General features: G+C 28.2%; 1 protein-coding gene across 1 annotated transcript in view; it reads right to left on the bottom strand.

The window, feature by feature from the left end:
* LOC111632472 (E3 ubiquitin-protein ligase arih1-like) overlaps positions 1 to 22,217 on the bottom strand; it is a 118,680-nt gene that overhangs the window by 83,448 nt on the left and 13,015 nt on the right. Inside the window, exon 2 of the mRNA XM_023376889.1 lies at positions 10,252 to 10,319. Within this exon, the coding sequence (XP_023232657.1) occupies positions 10,252 to 10,319 (68 nt within the window). The remainder of the gene's footprint in view (positions 1 to 10,251; positions 10,320 to 22,217) is intronic.

Genomic DNA, 22,217 nt, shown 5'->3' with positions numbered 1-22,217 from the left:
CCCCATGGGGGGAGTTAATAGAATATATAAGAAATATCCTGTTCCCCTCAAACCTCCCTAGTTTTAAACTATTCTGCAAAATCCATTTATTGAGGTATGTGAATAAAATGTGACAGAGAATGTTGACCAATACCCCAAGTTTCATGTGTATGAATTTGAAAGAGCTACTGCTGCTGCACAATCTAGATCAGTCAATGAAGCCCCATTTCTTGGCCCATTCGATCACCTGACATCACCCCTTTGAACCTTTTTTTTTTTGTATGTTATGTCAAGAATCACATGTATGCTACAAAGTGTCAGACATGAAAGCCCTGCATGCAAGAATTGTGAATATCATTAACTGTGTGACTTCTAACATGCTGGCTCAGACATGGGTCAAAATCAAGTACAAACTTAGTATATTATGTGCCATATTAGGAGCACACATGGAAATATACTTTAATATAGGAAGTAACTTTTTAGGTGCACTTTCTATTACTATTGTCTGCAACAGGAGGTGAAACAAAAAATTTTAATCCTGATAATATCTACAGTATACATAATGTTCGAAAAGCCACATGTTGGTCAAGACAAATAGGAGCAATCTGCCAGTGTAGCTCTGAAAGAATACTTGTCCTAAAAGATATACAGTAAACAAGCAATAAATAAATTGCTGTTTATGTTAACACTGTTAGTTTTACTAATAAAGTTGCAGACAGACTCTATATTATCCAATGACATGAGTTTGAGAACAAATCACTTAGTTTTTTACAGTGAATAAGTTAACATATTCTAAAATCGATGCTGGTTTCAAAATAGTTCATTGAGTGTTTACATAGAAAGGAGGAAACTACCAAAAACTTAAAAGCTTTGAAGATACAAATTCAAGTAAGAGTGTCTAATAACATTAAAGCACAGATTGATTTACAGAAAATGAATAAGAAAAAAATAAATTTGAATCATGTATGCCTTTGGTAATTTTGGAAACAAAATTACAATGAAGTTGTCCATGGCACATGAATATCTAAAAAGCCATGAAATAATTTCTCACAATTTTTATAACTATTGGTAAAATTAGACAAAGGAAAAGATGATGCATTCTAATTGCAAGTTAAATTCAGAAAATAACTTCTTATTATTGCATAATCTACAGCTACTTTCAAATTGATTTAAAACTCAGATAACCCACAAATTATTTGAACAAATTTACAGTAAAGATCAGTTTATAGTCAAATGGCAGTGTTGAGCTTCAAGATTGTTAGCCATTGCTGAAGTTAATAAGATCACCACCTAGTTTTTAGCACAGAATAGCATTTGCATCAAAACGTCAAAGCTGAACATTGTTTAACTCTGAAACTGTGTTGCATGACCAGAAGTGAGCATCTATAGTTTAATGTCTAGTGAAGCAGAGGACAGCAAACATAACAGAACTCAGAAACTCTGCTGGCAGTTCCAGGTTACCATTGGACTGTAAACTAACCCTAATATATTCACAGAATTTTTAGTTTTTACCGAGAATTTTAATTTCTTTCTATGGAAAAAGTTAATTAAACTGTTCTTAAAATTGAAGAAATATTCCATGTTTCACTGTATTGTAGTTAGTTAAAAATGATTTGTTTTTATATATTAAATGTCAGTTTTCTATTGATAAAATTCCCATTTGTAATTAATATAATCTTACAAAAGTGAATAAGAAAAAAAACTACAATCTACAAATCATCTGAAAATAATTTCATGATCTTCCAGTATCTACAAAACAATCACCAATTACAAATATTACATACAAATATTACATACAAAGTGTGAATCATAAAAATATCAAACAAATTTTTCACTCAAATTCAAATGCATATTTTTCAACATTTAATCAAACAAATGTTGGGAAGAGAGTAGTAAAGTCCTCACACTCATTTCTAATTTTGTAACTCCAACAATTGTCACAAAACACAATTAAAAATTATTTTAATTTCATTTTTAAATACAATTTTTTAACTTTATTCTATTTTATAATTTATACTCAATAATAGTAAAAGATCTTGCTGGTTCACTCTGAATACTACAGACTAAAGACAGTTCTACTTTGAATCTGTTCTTATGGTCTGTGGACTGTCAAGATCCATGAAACTTACACAGGGGGTCATCAGCATCTTATGAATTTTTTTGGTAAATTTTATAAAAAGTAATCAAATAATGTTTTTACTTATTTAAACACATGCATAATATAAACTCAGACCATGCATGTGTTTTTATTTGTGACTTTTCCTGAGCCAAAAAGACAATTTTTAGTTATAAACAACAATTATCTAGACAAGGTTTTCAAAAGCTTTAATCCAATATCTACAATACCTGCAAGATAAATTCTATGATTACTTTTCCATTTCAAGTACAAATAAAAATTGCATTGAATCCTTTTGCAGTAAATATTAACAAAACAGAGATTGACAAGAAATGAAACAACTTGATAGAAATCGTCAATGTTTTGAAACATCAATTAAATTCAAATTCTCTTCTGAATTTTTGTAGTAAATGGTTTATTATGTGTACATCCAAAAATATTGCACAGAACAATGAAAATATTAGTACCATACTTAAGTAAAAGTTGACATTAAAAATAAGTATAAGTATAAATATTTTGATCATTTACTTTTTTTAGAAATATTTTAATGGTTTTACTCAACCTGGCTTTTTGTGTGAGTTCCCCAACGTTTAAACCATAATCTATTTTGCATTTTTACCCCTTCTTTTAGGCTAGCTCTTTCTATTAAGTCTTATTATAAGTCGTTATTTTCTATTAAGTCTTATGCCATTCTTCTCTAAACATTTGTAATGTTGAACAATTTTGACTTTTGTCATTTAAACACATATGTAAACACTTACTATATAATATGCAACCTTCTCTTTGTCTGTAATTAATTTTATTTTATACTAGCTGTACCCAGCCACGCATTGCCATGGCTCAAAATGTATCTACAGTAGAGCATCGATTATCCGACTCAATTGAGGACTGGGGTTAATCAGATAATTGAAAAACGGATAACCGAAAAGTATGAAAAAATACATTATTAGTATAGTATATTAGTATATCCCATGTAATTAGTATATTAGTACATCGCTATTAACCTACTTCGCGGTGAATTTTCATCAATGTTAAGCCTAACAAAAATTTNAATTTATTTGTTTGTAAGCTTAAAATAGATTTTTATTAACCATACATTATTAAAAATGCATTAATAAATAAAATACAAAACCAGGAATGGTAATTTATGGTTTAGCCTAGTGACAAGTAGATTCGGAGACAAGTAAATTCGACTTACGTCGTTCTCCTGGAACCAATTACTGACGTAAGGCGAGGTATACCTGTACTTAGGCCATGGGTGTGGGAGTCATCCCCAGCCAGCGCCGTGATTAACCGCGTAAAGTTCTAAATTTAAATTAAAAATCTAAATTTAAATACATCTGGAAGTGAAGGCATTCTCGAAATCTGGGTGGCATAACTGACAAGTAGAGGTTAGGGGTTCAAGCTCCAACCCAAGCCAGTTCTTTTCTTCCAAATGATTAATAATTATAATTTAAATAATTTAGAATTTAGTTAAGAGATGGTGCCTAATATCTACCTCTAGTAGCAAATTACTTAGTATTAATTATTAAAATTAGCAGATTTATAACCCAAATATTTATGGCAATTGTTTGGCTAACCTGAAGCCCATCCATTTTATATATATAAAATGAGCTTCAGGTTGTTTAATATACTTATAACTTTTGTTTTGCTATTAAAGACTGACTGGAAATTACTTCCAGATTCTGTATTATCATCTGATATAACATCAGATTTATCTTTTGAGACTACCAAACTATTTTGATATAAAACATCAAAAAATTTCAATAATTTAGTACATAGTAATATCTGTCTCTTTATTTTAAAACCACAAAAAGCTTATAAAAATGGAAATTTTATTATTGATTAAAATACCCATTGAGTTTTCTTAATCATACTTCTTAAATGAATGTAAAGCTAGATAAAAATCTAATCAAATTAATGTTTTAATGAATAAAAATAACTTATTGCACTAAAGAATGTTTCATGATAAATATTAAAATCTGACTAAATACAGTGGTACCTCAGGATACGAACGCCCCAGCATATGAAATTTTCAGGATACGACATGAAATTCTAACATATTTTTGCTCCACGATACGAATTAAAAACTCACCATACGACATTACATTAGTTCGCAGCGCCATTTTTTATTCACTTCTGTTCATTGGTCTCAGTTCGCGTGTTTGCTTTGTCATGGAAGGATCTCGCTCGATAAAGGAAATCTCGAGATATTATCGGAAAATGACCGATTTTATTGAAAAGAAACATCCCGAAAAGGTTCACACTGGCCATATTGCCGCTCGGAGTAATGACATTTGCCTAAGTCATTTTAGAAACATTTTAAAAAGTAGGCAAAGCCAAACTCTTTGGATAGATATTTTACCAAGCGACCTCTATCCAGTAAAAGTACTGGTGGAAATGAAGGAAAGAAAGAAAAAAGCAGTGAATAAAAATTAAAAACAAAATATATAAAACAACACTAATTTTTTAATCTTTTCTAAGTTATTTTTAAGTTATTGTTACATTATGTTATGTAAGTTAAGTTTTAGTATCATTTCCCTTCTCCCTCTCTTCCTCCACCAGTTTACACCTCCACCGTAGTCTATCCTGAAAGGTAAAGTGCAAATAAAACTATTTTTTTATCAGTTATTATTCTATTGTGGTTATTTATACATTTACAACTACAAAACATATTTTTCAGTGTTTTCCTTACTATAGTTATTTTTTTTAAATGTACTACTTAGCTTTAATTTGAGTGTGTTTTTCATGTTGGAACGAATTATTTGGTTTTACATGTAATTGTATGGGGAAAAATGATTCATCTTACGACATTTTCATGATATGATCCCAGTTTCGGAACGGATTAATTTTGTATCCTGAGGTACCACTGTATATAAAATATTAATTCAAGCATTGCACATTCAACATTACATTATATTGTTACAACAATTTAATATAAACTGCTGCTAACTAAATTGGCAAAGAATAACTTTTTTTAAACAATGAAATTCACAAATAACTGGAGGTAAATAGTTCATAAAAAACTTAAACCTTTATAAATCCAGCAACAAATTTATGTTCTGTAACTGAGGAAAATCAGTTAATCTGATTGAAAACAATCTTAATTTTTATTAAATTCATTGCTGGATTTTTTTATAATCAAATCTTTGATAATATTTCATACTTTACTTATTGTTTAACTGCAGTATAAACAATAATAAAGAAATAATCAATAAAACTGTACATAAAAATTAAAAACAAATTACTGTATTCTACAGAATATAAAATGCACTCCCATTTCAATACAAAATATTTAGAAAAAATGTATTTAGTATATTTAAGCCATCCTGCACCTTTGCACTTAACCCCAAAATTTTTATTATTATATTCTGGTTAAAAACATAAAATTAGGTTGCACATGTTTATTTATCAAAAAAAAAATTTTTTTAAAGAAGTCATTTACAATTAAAATTTACATTAAAATATTCAACAAAAATACATGCAAAAGTTGCTCAGCTAAAGCAAATATATTCAATTAAATAACATTTTTATTCAAGAGTTGGACTAGATAGTGGTTAATGTAACCTAATAAAAGTTATTTGGAAAATTCATTAGCCAATGGTAGATCACATATAAGACACAGGAATATTTTGGACAAAAGTTGAGTCTTATAGGCAATAAAATATGGTATTAAGTACAGTAAATACCTCACTCTACCTAGGAACAGATTATATTGCCATAAGATTCATTTAATATGGAATGATTCACAGTAATATAGTCACTGCCAGCTTAACATATATAAGAAAATTTATAACTATACAGAAAAACATTTTAGCTGCAAAAAATAATAGTAAAAATTTAGGTTTAGCACCTTCTTTTTCTTTCATCCTTGTATTTTTATGGATTTTTACGATCTATTATTATGTCAATTCTAATTAAATTGTAGGTTAAAAAAATTCCCTGTTAAAATGAATCATCAATTTTCCTATTAAATATATTCCTCAAATTATGCAGATTCAATAATGTGGTATTTTTCAGAAACACGTTAACCACAACTAACTGGAATACTCCTGTATACTATAACAATGGAAAGTCTATCAGTTATTTTATATGAACAAATTTTATAATTCAAATTTTCTCCCATGTACAAAAAACATTTATCCAGAAAAAGGATATGATAAAATTACATATTGAAAAAGCTATGTATTTTTTACATTAATTATATAAACAGAATATGCAAGATTAAGCAATTAATTTTCTTTAATAGACTATTTTAATTAAAAAATCAGATTTTCTGCTGATATGATTAATGCCAAATATCAATAATAGCTATTAGAAAATTATTCTTTTCAACATGAAATTTTAAACACAGATAATATGAAATTTAATAAAAAGGTAAATGATTCTTAAATATTTGTCAGCAGTAACATAAAAAATAGTTTCAAAATGGAATAGAGATTCTTTCTTTGTTGATTTTTTAAAGTGTATTAAGTATAGGAGTTTTAATAATTTAACACTTTAACAACTTGAGTAACTTAACAGTAATTGTCAGTATGATTAGGAGCAGTAATAAGACAAACATTGCCAAACAAGCAATAGATGAAAGCCAAACAGGCTTGTGTGTTATGTTAACTGAATTTAATTAATGTAAATTTTTTCATATAATGTAAATTCAAATTTAATGTAAATCAATTTTTATTTATTTATTTATAAATAAAAATTGATCTGAAAAAATCATAATAATTTCTTATCAAAACAAATCTAATTAATTTAATAACCATAGTTACCATATCCAAATAGACTTATACAATAAATTATCATTAACACAACTAATAATTTAATAAATATGTAATAAAAGTTAAATATTTACCTACAATATTTCCTCAATTAAACCCCAGGGAGTTTATTTTTAAAGCATACATATCCCCAGGTTTTTTTCAAGGCTGGGGTTTATTACTTTGCAACAGGAGACTTAACAGATAAAAATTAAAAAAAATAGGTTAATTACTCATACATTTTCCAAACTACCAAAACTGTTTATTGAATGTATTTATGGATTACAACTACAACATTTGATTCATTACTGTTTTCATAGTTAACCCAATTCAGCATCTTCCAATTTGGTTACAACTTACATTGTCAATCATATCTGCTTCAACTACCATCTCATTCAAATTCACTATCCCTTTCCAAGAGATGGTGAGTTTAAAACAGTTTTCCTAATTACCTTTTGGCTAATAAGTTCTAGATTTATGAACTGACTCATGAATTTTCCACATTCAATATTTGACAATATTTATAATTTTTATCAACAAATGTTTCCATGAACCTTGGAATAGAAAGTGCTGTCTGACTAGACAATTTGAAATAGAATTTTAGTTAAACTCCTTACCTGTCACTTTAAACTACATTACCCTGTACAGTGCAGTACTCCATGTTATTTAAGTCCCAGGGTTTAATCAAGGAAATACGGAAAAGTCAAAGAAATGCATTATATAATAGATAAAAATAATAATAATTCACTATTAAGTTAAATGAATCTCAATATATACGATTAATTAATAAAATATCAAAATTATTAAATATATAAAATTCTGGATAATAATAGTAAGAAATATAACAGCAGGAGAGTCTGTCTATTATAATCACAAATATTGTTATCAGTCATTTAATGTTATCAAATTAACATGTCCCAAAATATACAGTGAAAATACAATAAGTAAAATTTTAAAAGTGTAATGGTAATAATAACTGAAAATATATCTTCGGTTCAGAAAAATAGACATTTTCCATCTCTATTTTTGTACTATAAGTCTCAACACATGGCTGATAATGTTTATATGTTATCAGTTAGCATTATCTATCTTAACCAGTACTTTAACCATAGATTGGACTAGGGAGTCTACCTGAAGAAACAGCAGACGCTTCTGGTAGACCCTTGAAACAGATGCTTGTAACTATTGACTGGGAAATACCATTCCACCTGGTTTGCTCCTTACACCCTTCTGAAAAAACTGAAAATAAGAAGGAACTTGCTACATAATTTTTAAAATAGCAGATTGTCATCTGTTGCTGTCACCTTTTTTCATGTCAATGCAATCACTACTGGTCAAAAGTAATTTTTGGTAAACTGGAGAATCCATAAATTTGTGAACTAAAAAAATTGACATGCATATCCGTTCACACCAATAAAACAACCTTTTTCCTATGAAAGTGTTCCTGTGTGATATGTTCTCAACGGCAACATTACGCTAAGAAAATACATATACCGTAGAGCGTCGTTTATCCGAAAGCATTCCAGTCGGCAAATTTAAATTTTCGCTAGTGCTGTGGCGCTACAATCTCTGGCTATATCTTGGGCTCTCCAATATTTGTTTTGTGAGTGTGTGTATTTTAACTGGCAGCACTGACACTTTTGTGTGGTGTTTTTCTGAAGACTGTGTGTCGTGCTGAATCGAATGTATTTGATACTAGATCAACTTCTAAAGTATATTTTTTTTTTGTTTTTATATTTTTCAATATATTTATTTTATTTGTACAAAATAAAAAAATAATTTTTAAACGATACAATAGCCATGATTATTATTTTAAAAAGTTTACGTTAGGCTTAACATCGACGAAAATTCAATGCGAAGCGACACGCAACAGACAAAAATTTCAACATGGGATAGGTTAATATATTTTTTCGTACATAATTGGTTATCCGAACAACCCCAGTCTCCAATTGATTTGGATAAACGACACTCTACTGTAATAGAGAACAAGAAGCAACCAAGATTTTAAAAAATTGAGGTTCAAGTACTGAACCTTGAGTATTATCTGAAAAGAACATTTTCAGAAAATATGTTTTTTGATTAATCTGAATGATGTAAAATTATAATTAGCATGTTCAATGTGTTCTACATTAATAAAGCATCATGTTTAATCATACTTTATTTTATCAGGCAGCATTCAAAATGAACAGAACTAACCTGAATTACTGCTGCCAGGACATAGGTCTACTGGCAGAACCTTTGTTCATCCAATTTAAATGCAAAAAATTTTATTTGTTCACAGTACTGTACAATAGTTTAAATTTCTAGCATTTCTTACTTCAATCATACACTAACTTTGATTAGAGATGATAGCAAACCAACAATACAGGTATCTCTTGATTAATGTGGTTAATTAATCCCTCAATCCTACCATGTACTGTACATCAAAATTGGGTTAATCAAAATGTATATTAAAACTTTTGTCGTGTATATAAATGGATTGCCGTAATTGATTTTACATGTTAATCAAATCCTGCATTAAACAAGGGACACCTCTACTAAATGAAATGCATATTAATTAATAAAACTTCAAGTTATAACATTTTTAATTATTATAACAAACCCTTTTAATGTCAGTCAATAAAACCAGGGCTGTAGAGATAGTATACAAATGCTTTGACTCCTCAGTTTATGGTAAATATCCAACTCCATCTCCTTTATTTATATATCAATATAAAATATAAATAATAATGTATTATCTGTGAAATAAGAAATTTTTAACATACATTATATATATTACATTCAGAGTTGATCCATTTTTATCCATTCCACCTAACTCTATAGTCCTGGCAAAACTAGATCTGTACTTTTATTTACTTATTCCACTAATTTTATCACTTACAGTTACCAATATGAAAGAGTCACAAAATGATTACAATAAATGAATTCCACTGTATTTTATAGTTACATATAAACATTTCAAAAAAAAGAATAAAACAATAAATACAAATAATTAACTGGAAAAAATAATGATTATTCAAGAAATTCTAAATGATTGTTTTTACTTGAAAGCAAATTTGTTTTAATTCAAGAAATAACTTACATTAGATTTAAATCTAAAAATTGATATGCCTACTTTAAAAACTGTAAAAGACATACTTAAATTTCTATTTTATTAAATTCTTTAAAAACACTGTTTAATCTTTGTAAATTAGTTATCTATTGAAAATAGTTTAAAATAAAACAGTGAAGCAACAAAAATCATTAATAAAACAGTTCAAAGTTGTTAATTTTGTAATAAACTGTTCGTGTATTATCATTACATTTTATGACAAGAAAAAATTTAACAATAGTTTAAATTGTAAATGATCATTTAAACTTTAAATAAAACAATATAAAGTATTTATGAAAATTTTTTACCTTTCATAAAGTTTTTCTTTATCCCATTTGAAATGATTTAAAAGTATCCTGGTTATTGTTGGAGGAATCTAATAATAATAAATACATATTTTTTAGAATTTATTTAAAATGTGTATCATTAAATTTTTATTCTAAATACTAGAATTCAATATTTATTATTTCTCTGGGAAAAAAAAACTATTGTAAATAGAAACTAATCTATATTTAATTATTAAGGACATTAGCATTTTAACTATAACTCTATACAGACAACCTGTATCAGTACATATCTACAAAAACTGCTAGAACAAAAGTTTTGCATAATCCATATTACCATATACTCCACACCTCTGACTTGCTAATCTACAATTTAAAAGGTACTGTCTCAAATTTTTCATTTTATTTACATTAAATGTTCACTGTAAATATAATTATAAATAAGTGAAGTGAATCAAACTGCATATTTGAGATGGAACTACCTAAACTATACTGTACTGAAAAATACAAACTGGCTGTTGAATAATGATATTTTTTAAATCATTTATATTTATCAAATATTAATAGAATATATAAGAAATATCCTGTTCCCCTCAAACCTCCCTAGTTTTAAACTATTCTGCAAAATCCATTTATTGAGGTATGTGAATAAAATGTGACAGAGAATGTTGACCAATACCCCAAGTTTCATGTGTATGAATTTGAAAGAGCTACTGCTGCTGCACAATCTAGATCAGTCAATGAAGCCCCATTTCTTGGCCCATTCGATCACCTGACATCACCCCTTTGAACCTTTTTTTTTTTGTATGTTATGTCAAGAATCACATGTATGCTACAAAGTGTCAGACATGAAAGCCCTGCATGCAAGAATTGTGAATATCATTAACTGTGTGACTTCTAACATGCTGGCTCAGACATGGGTCAAAATCAAGTACAAACTTAGTATATTATGTGCCATATTAGGAGCACACATGGAAATATACTTTAATATAGGAAGTAACTTTTTAGGTGCACTTTCTATTACTATTGTCTGCAACAGGAGGTGAAACAAAAAATTTTAATCCTGATAATATCTACAGTATACATAATGTTCGAAAAGCCACATGTTGGTCAAGACAAATAGGAGCAATCTGCCAGTGTAGCTCTGAAAGAATACTTGTCCTAAAAGATATACAGTAAACAAGCAATAAATAAATTGCTGTTTATGTTAACACTGTTAGTTTTACTAATAAAGTTGCAGACAGACTCTATATTATCCAATGACATGAGTTTGAGAACAAATCACTTAGTTTTTTACAGTGAATAAGTTAACATATTCTAAAATCGATGCTGGTTTCAAAATAGTTCATTGAGTGTTTACATAGAAAGGAGGAAACTACCAAAAACTTAAAAGCTTTGAAGATACAAATTCAAGTAAGAGTGTCTAATAACATTAAAGCACAGATTGATTTACAGAAAATGAATAAGAAAAAAATAAATTTGAATCATGTATGCCTTTGGTAATTTTGGAAACAAAATTACAATGAAGTTGTCCATGGCACATGAATATCTAAAAAGCCATGAAATAATTTCTCACAATTTTTATAACTATTGGTAAAATTAGACAAAGGAAAAGATGATGCATTCTAATTGCAAGTTAAATTCAGAAAATAACTTCTTATTATTGCATAATCTACAGCTACTTTCAAATTGATTTAAAACTCAGATAACCCACAAATTATTTGAACAAATTTACAGTAAAGATCAGTTTATAGTCAAATGGCAGTGTTGAGCTTCAAGATTGTTAGCCATTGCTGAAGTTAATAAGATCACCACCTAGTTTTTAGCACAGAATAGCATTTGCATCAAAACGTCAAAGCTGAACATTGTTTAACTCTGAAACTGTGTTGCATGACCAGAAGTGAGCATCTATAGTTTAATGTCTAGTGAAGCAGAGGACAGCAAACATAACAGAACTCAGAAACTCTGCTGGCAGTTCCAGGTTACCATTGGACTGTAAACTAACCCTAATATATTCACAGAATTTTTAGTTTTTACCGAGAATTTTAATTTCTTTCTATGGAAAAAGTTAATTAAACTGTTCTTAAAATTGAAGAAATATTCCATGTTTCACTGTATTGTAGTTAGTTAAAAATGATTTGTTTTTATATATTAAATGTCAGTTTTCTATTGATAAAATTCCCATTTGTAATTAATATAATCTTACAAAAGTGAATAAGAAAAAAAACTACAATCTACAAATCATCTGAAAATAATTTCATGATCTTCCAGTATCTACAAAACAATCACCAATTACAAATATTACATACAAATATTACATACAAAGTGTGAATCATAAAAATATCAAACAAATTTTTCACTCAAATTCAAATGCATATTTTTCAACATTTAATCAAACAAATGTTGGGAAGAGAGTAGTAAAGTCCTCACACTCATTTCTAATTTTGTAACTCCAACAATTGTCACAAAACACAATTAAAAATTATTTTAATTTCATTTTTAAATACAATTTTTTAACTTTATTCTATTTTATAATTTATACTCAATAATAGTAAAAGATCTTGCTGGTTCACTCTGAATACTACAGACTAAAGACAGTTCTACTTTGAATCTGTTCTTATGGTCTGTGGACTGTCAAGATCCATGAAACTTACACAGGGGGTCATCAGCATCTTATGAATTTTTTTGGTAAATTTTATAAAAAGTAATCAAATAATGTTTTTACTTATTTAAACACATGCATAATATAAACTCAGACCATGCATGTGTTTTTATTTGTGACTTTTCCTGAGCCAAAAAGACAATTTTTAGTTATAAACAACAATTATCTAGACAAGGTTTTCAAAAGCTTTAATCCAATATCTACAATACCTGCAAGATAAATTCTATGATTACTTTTCCATTTCAAGTACAAATAAAAATTGCATTGAATCCTTTTGCAGTAAATATTAACAAAACAGAGATTGACAAGAAATGAAACAACTTGATAGAAATCGTCAATGTTTTGAAACATCAATTAAATTCAAATTCTCTTCTGAATTTTTGTAGTAAATGGTTTATTATGTGTACATCCAAAAATATTGCACAGAACAATGAAAATATTAGTACCATACTTAAGTAAAAGTTGACATTAAAAATAAGTATAAGTATAAATATTTTGATCATTTACTTTTTTTAGAAATATTTTAATGGTTTTACTCAACCTGGCTTTTTGTGTGAGTTCCCCAACGTTTAAACCATAATCTATTTTGCATTTTTACCCCTTCTTTTAGGCTAGCTCTTTCTATTAAGTCTTATTATAAGTCGTTATTTTCTATTAAGTCTTATGCCATTCTTCTCTAAACATTTGTAATGTTGAACAATTTTGACTTTTGTCATTTAAACACATATGTAAACACTTACTATATAATATGCAACCTTCTCTTTGTCTGTAATTAATTTTATTTTATACTAGCTGTACCCAGCCACGCATTGCCATGGCTCAAAATGTATCTACAGTAGAGCATCGATTATCCGACTCAATTGAGGACTGGGGTTAATCAGATAATTGAAAAACGGATAACCGAAAAGTATGAAAAAATACATTATTAGTATAGTATATTAGTATATCCCATGTAATTAGTATATTAGTACATCGCTATTAACCTACTTCGCGGTGAATTTTCATCAATGTTAAGCCTAACAAAAATTTTTTTTAAAATAATAATTGTTGCTATTGTATCGTTAAAAATTATTTTTAAATTATTTTATTGCTCACAAAACAAACAACCACTCATAATTAGAAAATTAAGCCTAGTTTAAATACTGGCCTCCCTTTCATGGTCAAGCCAGTGTTGCCAACTAAAACATGCAAAAATTTAACAAAAATAATATTATAGTAGTAAAGACATAGTCAAATATTTTAGTGCCACATCACTAGTGGACATTTGAAATTTGCCGACTAGAATGGTCGATTAACCGATGTGACAGTTGATCGGGGGTCAGAGCTCTACTGTATTATAAATATATAACACTTCCCCATGGGGGGAGTTCATTCTCTTGACATACCCTATTAAACTCAATCAGAAACACAAAAAACCACATCTAAAATAGTATAATAGCAGCCAAGTTCTTCATGGTAAGCCTTAATTTTGTCCCTCTCCTCTGTGGGGGGGGGGAATTTAGACATCTATATAATATAAAAACACTAGTGTATTCGAATGCAACATTGTGTCAAAATTTCAAAGCATTCGGTTAAGAACTTTAGGAGATTTAAGATTCTGAACAAATGAACATTTACATTTTTATTTATATAGATGTAATTTTGTTTTATCTTTTTGCTTTTTTTTTCTGTGCAATTGTTTGTTATATGTATATTTTTTTTCTTTTTGTTATTGCTTTTAAGGGTCTTTTTAATTATTGTTTTTTATTTGGGGAGGAAATCATTTGATCAGAACTTAAGATTAAATTGTCTAGTATTAAATATTTCCAAGTTTATTGTTCAGATAAAAGATTGACTTCCATATCAATTTAAAACAAAATTTTCTACTTTAAATTTTTATAGTTTATTGTCTTATGTATATTTTAATATTTTTAATTCGTCACAGCAAATAAAAAGTATTAAAATTCAAAATACTGTGTTTCAGTTTGTTATTTAAACTACAATTTCAGTTTTGAATTGCATACTTTAAAACTGTTAGGGGATCTTCAATTCCTGATTATTTGAAAGGAGGTCTGCAAAAAAATGAAAGATTAAAAGCTACTGATTTAACAAATATGTAAATGGAAATTCCTTCTAGATAATGATCAATAAAGTTTAATTTTTTTGACTACTCATACCAAAATCAAATTGGTTTTGATCACTCATCTTTTTAGCTTATTATAAAAATTTAAAGTTCGGTTTCTGTATAAAATTCCAAATACATATTTCAAAAGTAAAATTATTATTTATATTCTCTTTATCATTTTAATTATAATTATAAATAATTAAAGTGTCCTGTAAAATCCTGTCAATTAATATTTGGATTCAGATGATAGAAGAGTTCAAAAATAGTAATTAGTTGATTTGATTAGTAACTTTTAAAAAAATTTTATTCATTATACATTCACTCATTAAAAGTTACATATAAAAGATCTTTTACTTTTTACATAATCTGGAAAAAACAATTTCAATGCCAAATTTATGAAAAGTAAAGGAAGCATCCGATCAACTACAGCAAAGCACCAGGTGATATCTCTTAGGAATGAATGGTTCCAAAGACACTTAACCTATATAGATTCAACCCAGAGATCAATCATAAAGTGCTTAACAGAACACAGAGCCAACATAGATAGAGGAAGGAAACTACTGCCCTTTCAATATATGTAGGGGAAGAGAAAGTTAAACCTGATTTACAATGTGCTACATTAATTAGAATAATGGCAAACACGAACCAACTCAAAGTACTAGAGGCACTTGATTTTTAAGGCAGAAGCAGGGACAATGTACAGTCGCTTCCCCTATAACGCGGTAGATACGTTCTGCTTTATAAGAATTTCACATTGTAGGAATCCTCAAATACATGAGCCAATCACAGCCCGGCACGTGTGCAGTTTATGGACTACGGCTGTTTGAAAGGTTTTCTTCCATAAAATTAATCGATTCTAGACTAATTTCACTCAACATTTCCAAAATATGTATATTTTTTGGGAATAATCTGTATAAACTATGCTATAAACAAAAAATTGTAGGATTACTTACCGAGAGTGTGCACCGTTCGACCACGCCATTGCTTAAGCTTGTTTTCGTCGCGGAGCAGCGCACCAAACGGTGGCCGCATTTTCTGATAAGTTATTTTTCTGCGAAAAGTTCGTTGAACTTTGGAGACATCATTAATAGAAATAATTTTTATGACCGTTGAATAAGAAATGTTTTTTTCACAAGAAATGTATAAAATTACAGTACTGTATTAGACTTACAGTACCTAATTTAGGTCTATATACTGTACAGACGATAGTAAACTCAACTTATCCGCCTAAACTTTCCATAGCGTGCAAGTAGTTCGGCTGCTCATCCACTATTGGTCCAGATTCGACCAATCCTGTCGCGACACAAATCGGTGATGATGTTTTACTGCATTTTACGAGTCTCTTTTAGCGTCTTTATTTTAGGTCGCAATTTTTTCGCCATGATATACGAATCCATTATATGAACCCATGTTATAAGGGGGTCTACTGTATAAACTTTGAGGAGGAGAGATGCATTCCACAAGTTTGGCAGACCTGTCTGATGCATCATTATGAAAACCTTTTACAACTTTTACACTTGGATGCATCCTATTGGTCAATTTTAGAAGACTTTAAATTTGAATTTATATGTGAGCTCTTCTATGTTTGACATATTCAAACATCAAAATGTTGGGTGTTCCATCTATTTGAAATTTGTGACTGGAAGCAGGTCTTAGAAGTCAACCAAAAATGTTCATTTTTTTCTGAAAAATTAGCTGGATGAATATCAAGGTATGTGGTTTTTACATTACAGTATAGCCTAGTATTTGGAGTTCAGAATATTTTTATTCTTTAACAGATTTGAACATTTATGTCATTTGAACTTTAAACTCTATAAACAGTAATAGAAACCACATCATTAACCTAACATTGAAGAATGGCCATGAAAATGGTTTTGAGCGAAGAACAACTTTTATTTTTAAACCAACATTAGATTAACAATTTGGTTCCTATGACTGTTTATAGAATTTAAAGTTAAAGCATCATTAATGTTCCAACTCATTACACATTCTCAATAAATTTTGAAGCCTGTTCTACTTTTGACTCCATTTAGTTTTTGAACTTACTATATTAAATCTGATTATAAGATAGTCCTATCACAAAAAATCTTTAACCAAGATTAAAATAGTGTCTCTCCTTAAATTACATAGAGAATGTTTGAATATATTTATTTTAAACTGTTTCGAAGACATTGTCTCAGTTCTAAAATGTTGAATTGAAACAAACTGAGATATCCAGAATCATAAATATTTCCTAAAGAAATAACTAAATTTGTTAACCATGGAAATGAATATAACTTGTCTTGGGTCTCTGATCAAATATGACTTACAGGAAAGGATGTGTTAAATCACTAGTCTGTGATTATAAAAAAAATTTACACAAATATTCCTATTGATATTATTTTCAGATTATTGAAATTTAAATCATCACCTAAAGAGTTCTTTAGATATCTCACTGCTAAACAGTTACAAGATAGTTAGGAACAGATAACAATTGTCAGCCTAACAGATATCAAAGTGTCACAAATTTTCTTTGAAACTGCAGCATTTATAAGAAATGCTCCTCCAAAATTAAAAAACTTTAGAGAGATACACAAACATCTTAAACACCTTCCACCAATATTACTTCACATTAGAACCTATTTAAATAGGAATCAATAACATTATAAATAGGCTTAAATGGAAAGAATTTCTTTTTATGAATCTAGATTCAGAATAATTTTCAATATATTTTTATTTGAGAGGAATCTAAATCTATCATCCTTTAATATCAGGAAAAAAGGAATCATTATGAAGATGATAGTTTAATAAAGGAGAAGGATTACAGTAGATAAGTGAGGAATGAATTCCTGAAAACCAAGATTATTTTTTCACAAAAATAAATATGCAAACCCTAAATACAACAACAGAAGTGACATAGGCTATCTGAAGATCTACAGCATCTATTCAAGCAAATGGTAGTGATTGTGATTTCATTTTATTAGCACGAAATGATGAGTAATTACTTCAAACATTTGGAACCAGGAGCTCAAAGATACAATGTATTATTTAAGATTACAGTTTCTATTATTTATTTGTGAAATATTTTTACTAAATAAACAATCATAACTTATCTGTTCATATTATTTATTAAGATTTTAAGATAATTTATAAATAAGCCTAGAAATGTTGATATGAAACTAAATACTATAATACTTATTACATTCATGATGCTTACAATTTTCTCTAACAGATCTGATAATTCTTATATTTTTTTAATAAATTCTTTATATTCTTAACCTTATTTCTTTAAACATACTAAAATTACAACAACTTGTAAGAGTTAAACTTATATTTCCATAAATATGTTTTTAAATAGAAATAACCTAAGTTGAGAATAATCAAGAATTCCTATTGGAGTCTGGAATTTCAGAATGAAATCCAAAGCAGGTTTATGAATAAACCAAAAAGTGTTTCTTTATCTTAAATAAATGCAAGCTGGAAGAGTATGAATGTTAGTAGTTTCAGCATTAGTACTTTGAATCAAGAATTTCAAAAATAAAGTAAAAAAAATTCTACAAAATATTGATTAAAACTATACAATTTCTTAATGTTTATAAGATTTGATGTTTGAATTAATGTTGATTATTCTGATAAATAATAATGATTATAAATTATTATTTATTAAATTAATGAAGAGAAACTGTGAATAGTATTTTCAGAAATTTTTACTAGCTGGGTGGACTTTAAAAAAAATACCACCATGCAATATTATGTAATTTTCTGTTATTTGTAAATATAATGTCTCTTTCTCTACACATACATTATATCTCTATACTATATACATGTAATATAGTTTCTGAAATCTGATGTCTTTTGATCTTCAGACAATGTTTTATTCATACATTTTCTTCCTTGATGTCTCGCTCTTCCATTTTTGTATATCATATTCTTAAATCTTTCCTAGTCTTCATTTCTCTTATTTTGTGGTTTTTGTTGCTTAGCTATCCTCAGCAATTTGTACTCTGTAATTATTTTCATATAATATTATCATTAACTGTCTTTTAATTTCATCAATAATTGATTCCTTTAATTTTTCAATTTTATTTTGTGCAAAATATTCTGTATGAGCTTACCAGTACATCCATTTTTTTAAAATATTTTTTCTGTATCTTCACAGTGTATAAAACTTGGTGCAATTTTGGCCATTAAAATACTCACATTGCTTTAAACAGATACCAAAAAATATTTATTTAAAAGAATATTTTTGGCCCCATTTGAACCATCTTCAGTTTACAAATTGAACAAAATCAAAACATCAATTTTTAACCATTGTTCAATGAAACATATCATTTGAACACAGAAGTCTAAAATTATTTTTAAAAGAATGCATAGAATGAAATGTGATAAAATGTATATTAGCCTATAAAAAGGAGTTTTGTAATCCAATATCAATCAACCCAAGCCTAACTTGGCAGCAAAGTTTAAAAAAGCATAAAATCACATAACTGCCCTTTAGCAATTAAATCTTGCTTTTGCCTCACACTGTAAACAGAAGGAAAATGTAACTGAGTCTAAAACAAACCTTTGTTATTCAATATTGGAAATTATCTTATTTCTCTTTTCTTCTTGTTAACACAATTTTTAAAAAATGGAAGAGAATTCCAACATTCCTGTAATCACTTTGTAACATTAGCATTTATAATGTTTAGACACTGTGATAAACCATAAATGTATAACCATTCTAGCAGCCTGATAAAGAATAGCAGCATATGCTATTCTTTATAAGGAAATGATCATCATCTTGCCATATCCCTTTATCGAGGAGTATCTCCTTCATACTGAACTTTGCTAGTGACCTATAATATTCTCTAACTCTTATTTCAATTGATCTTTTTGTTGATACTATGTTAAAAATAAACTTTCAATTTAGAAAACCCTATTACATATATTCCTGACTTAGAGCACCTAATTTGTTCTTAACTGTCTTTAGGAGGCACATGACAGAAGAATTTTTTAGGTTTAATACACAGTTTAAAATCACACTTATTTCATTCTATACATTTAAAAAAATATTAATAATTTTAAATTTCTGCATTTGGATGTTATATTCCATTAAACAAACAGTTAAAAATCAATGTTTGATTTCATTCAATTTGTTAACTGAAGATAGCTCATGAAAAGCCAAAAATGTTCTTTATATAAATATTTTTTATATCTGTATATAGCTGTGTGAGTATTTTTACTTTTCTATGTTTTTAGCTGAAAATTAACACCTAAAGTTCTGTAATTTTAGTTTAAAAAAAATGCAAAACATATATCTTTGTGGTATTTGTGTACAACTGATAATACTTATTATTTCATTGAATATTAAATAAATACAGTCGACCCCCCTTTTACATGGTAGATATGTTCCTGTTTTTATGAATACAGCTTCTAGGAGTCCAGCCAATCACAGCCGGCACGTATGCAGTTTACAGACTACGGCTGTTTGAAAGGTTTCTTCCATAAAATTAATCGATTCTAGACTAATTAGATGCAACATTTCCAAAATACGTATAATTTTTTGGGAATAATCCATATAAACTATGCTATAAACAAAAAATTGTAGGATTACTTACCAAGTGTGCACCGTTCGACTACGCCGTTGCTTAAGCTTGTTTTCGTTGTGGAGATTGTCATTGAATGGCGCTCACGTGCTTCCTGATAAATTATTTTTTTTTGCGAAAAATTCACTGAACTTTAAAGACATCATTAATATAAATATAATTTTTATGGACATTAAATAATAAATAGTTTTTGGTAGGTTCGCTGCTCATTTAAACTAAACTGTTTGTGCAATCCTGTCGTGACACGAGTCGGCGATGATTACCGAATTATAGGAGTTTTTTTTAACATGTTTGTACAAATACTGTCGCAATTTTTTCGCCGTGATATAGGAATCCAAACTATAGGAACCCATGTTATAGGGGGGTTGACTGTACATACATAATGCAAAATTAGTATTAAAATACAACATTCTATATACTAAGAACATTCTATTTGACTTATTAAATAAAAGAATTTTGATTTAACATGTGATCAAACTCAATGGAAAAAAATCTTCAAGTAAATCCTGTTATTCAATTAAATATTGAGTGATTTATTTATTGTAAATGAACTTGTATGTCTAAACATTCCATTAATTTAAAATAACTTAATCCATACTTTAAAGCCATCGGATCATCAAAATGTAATTAATTCAATTTAAAAACTTCTCTGAAAGGTAGTTTAATAGATTAAAACAAATTTAATCTAGTTTTAAAGCTTTCTATTATTAACTATAGNCTAAATACTAGAATTCAATATTTATTATTTCTCTGGGAAAAAAAAACTATTGTAAATAGAAACTAATCTATATTTAATTATTAAGGACATTAGCATTTTAACTATAACTCTATACAGACAACCTGTATCAGTACATATCTACAAAAACTGCTAGAACAAAAGTTTTGCATAATCCATATTACCATATACTCCACACCTCTGACTTGCTAATCTACAATTTAAAAGGTACTGTCTCAAATTTTTCATTTTATTTACATTAAATGTTCACTGTAAATATAATTATAAATAAGTGAAGTGAATCAAACTGCATATTTGAGATGGAACTACCTAAACTATACTGTACTGAAAAATACAAACTGGCTGTTGAATAATGATATTTTTTAAATCATTTATATTTATCAAATATTAATAGAATATATAAGAAATATCCTGTTCCCCTCAAACCTCCCTAGTTTTAAACTATTCTGCAAAATCCATTTATTGAGGTATGTGAATAAAATGTGACAGAGAATGTTGACCAATACCCCAAGTTTCATGTGTATGAATTTGAAAGAGCTACTGCTGCTGCACAATCTAGATCAGTCAATGAAGCCCCATTTCTTGGCCCATTCGATCACCTGACATCACCCCTTTGAACCTTTTTTTTTTTGTATGTTATGTCAAGAATCACATGTATGCTACAAAGTGTCAGACATGAAAGCCCTGCATGCAAGAATTGTGAATATCATTAACTGTGTGACTTCTAACATGCTGGCTCAGACATGGGTCAAAATCAAGTACAAACTTAGTATATTATGTGCCATATTAGGAGCACACATGGAAATATACTTTAATATAGGAAGTAACTTTTTAGGTGCACTTTCTATTACTATTGTCTGCAACAGGAGGTGAAACAAAAAATTTTAATCCTGATAATATCTACAGTATACATAATGTTCG

This window comes from Centruroides sculpturatus, unplaced genomic scaffold, assembly GCF_000671375.1.
Source record: "Centruroides sculpturatus isolate CEXI.00-Female unplaced genomic scaffold, Cexi_2.0 scaffold661, whole genome shotgun sequence".
NCBI lineage: Eukaryota > Metazoa > Arthropoda > Arachnida > Scorpiones > Buthidae > Centruroides > Centruroides sculpturatus.
Note: the sequence above shows the minus strand (reverse complement) of the source record. Positions and strands in the feature narration are given on the sequence as shown.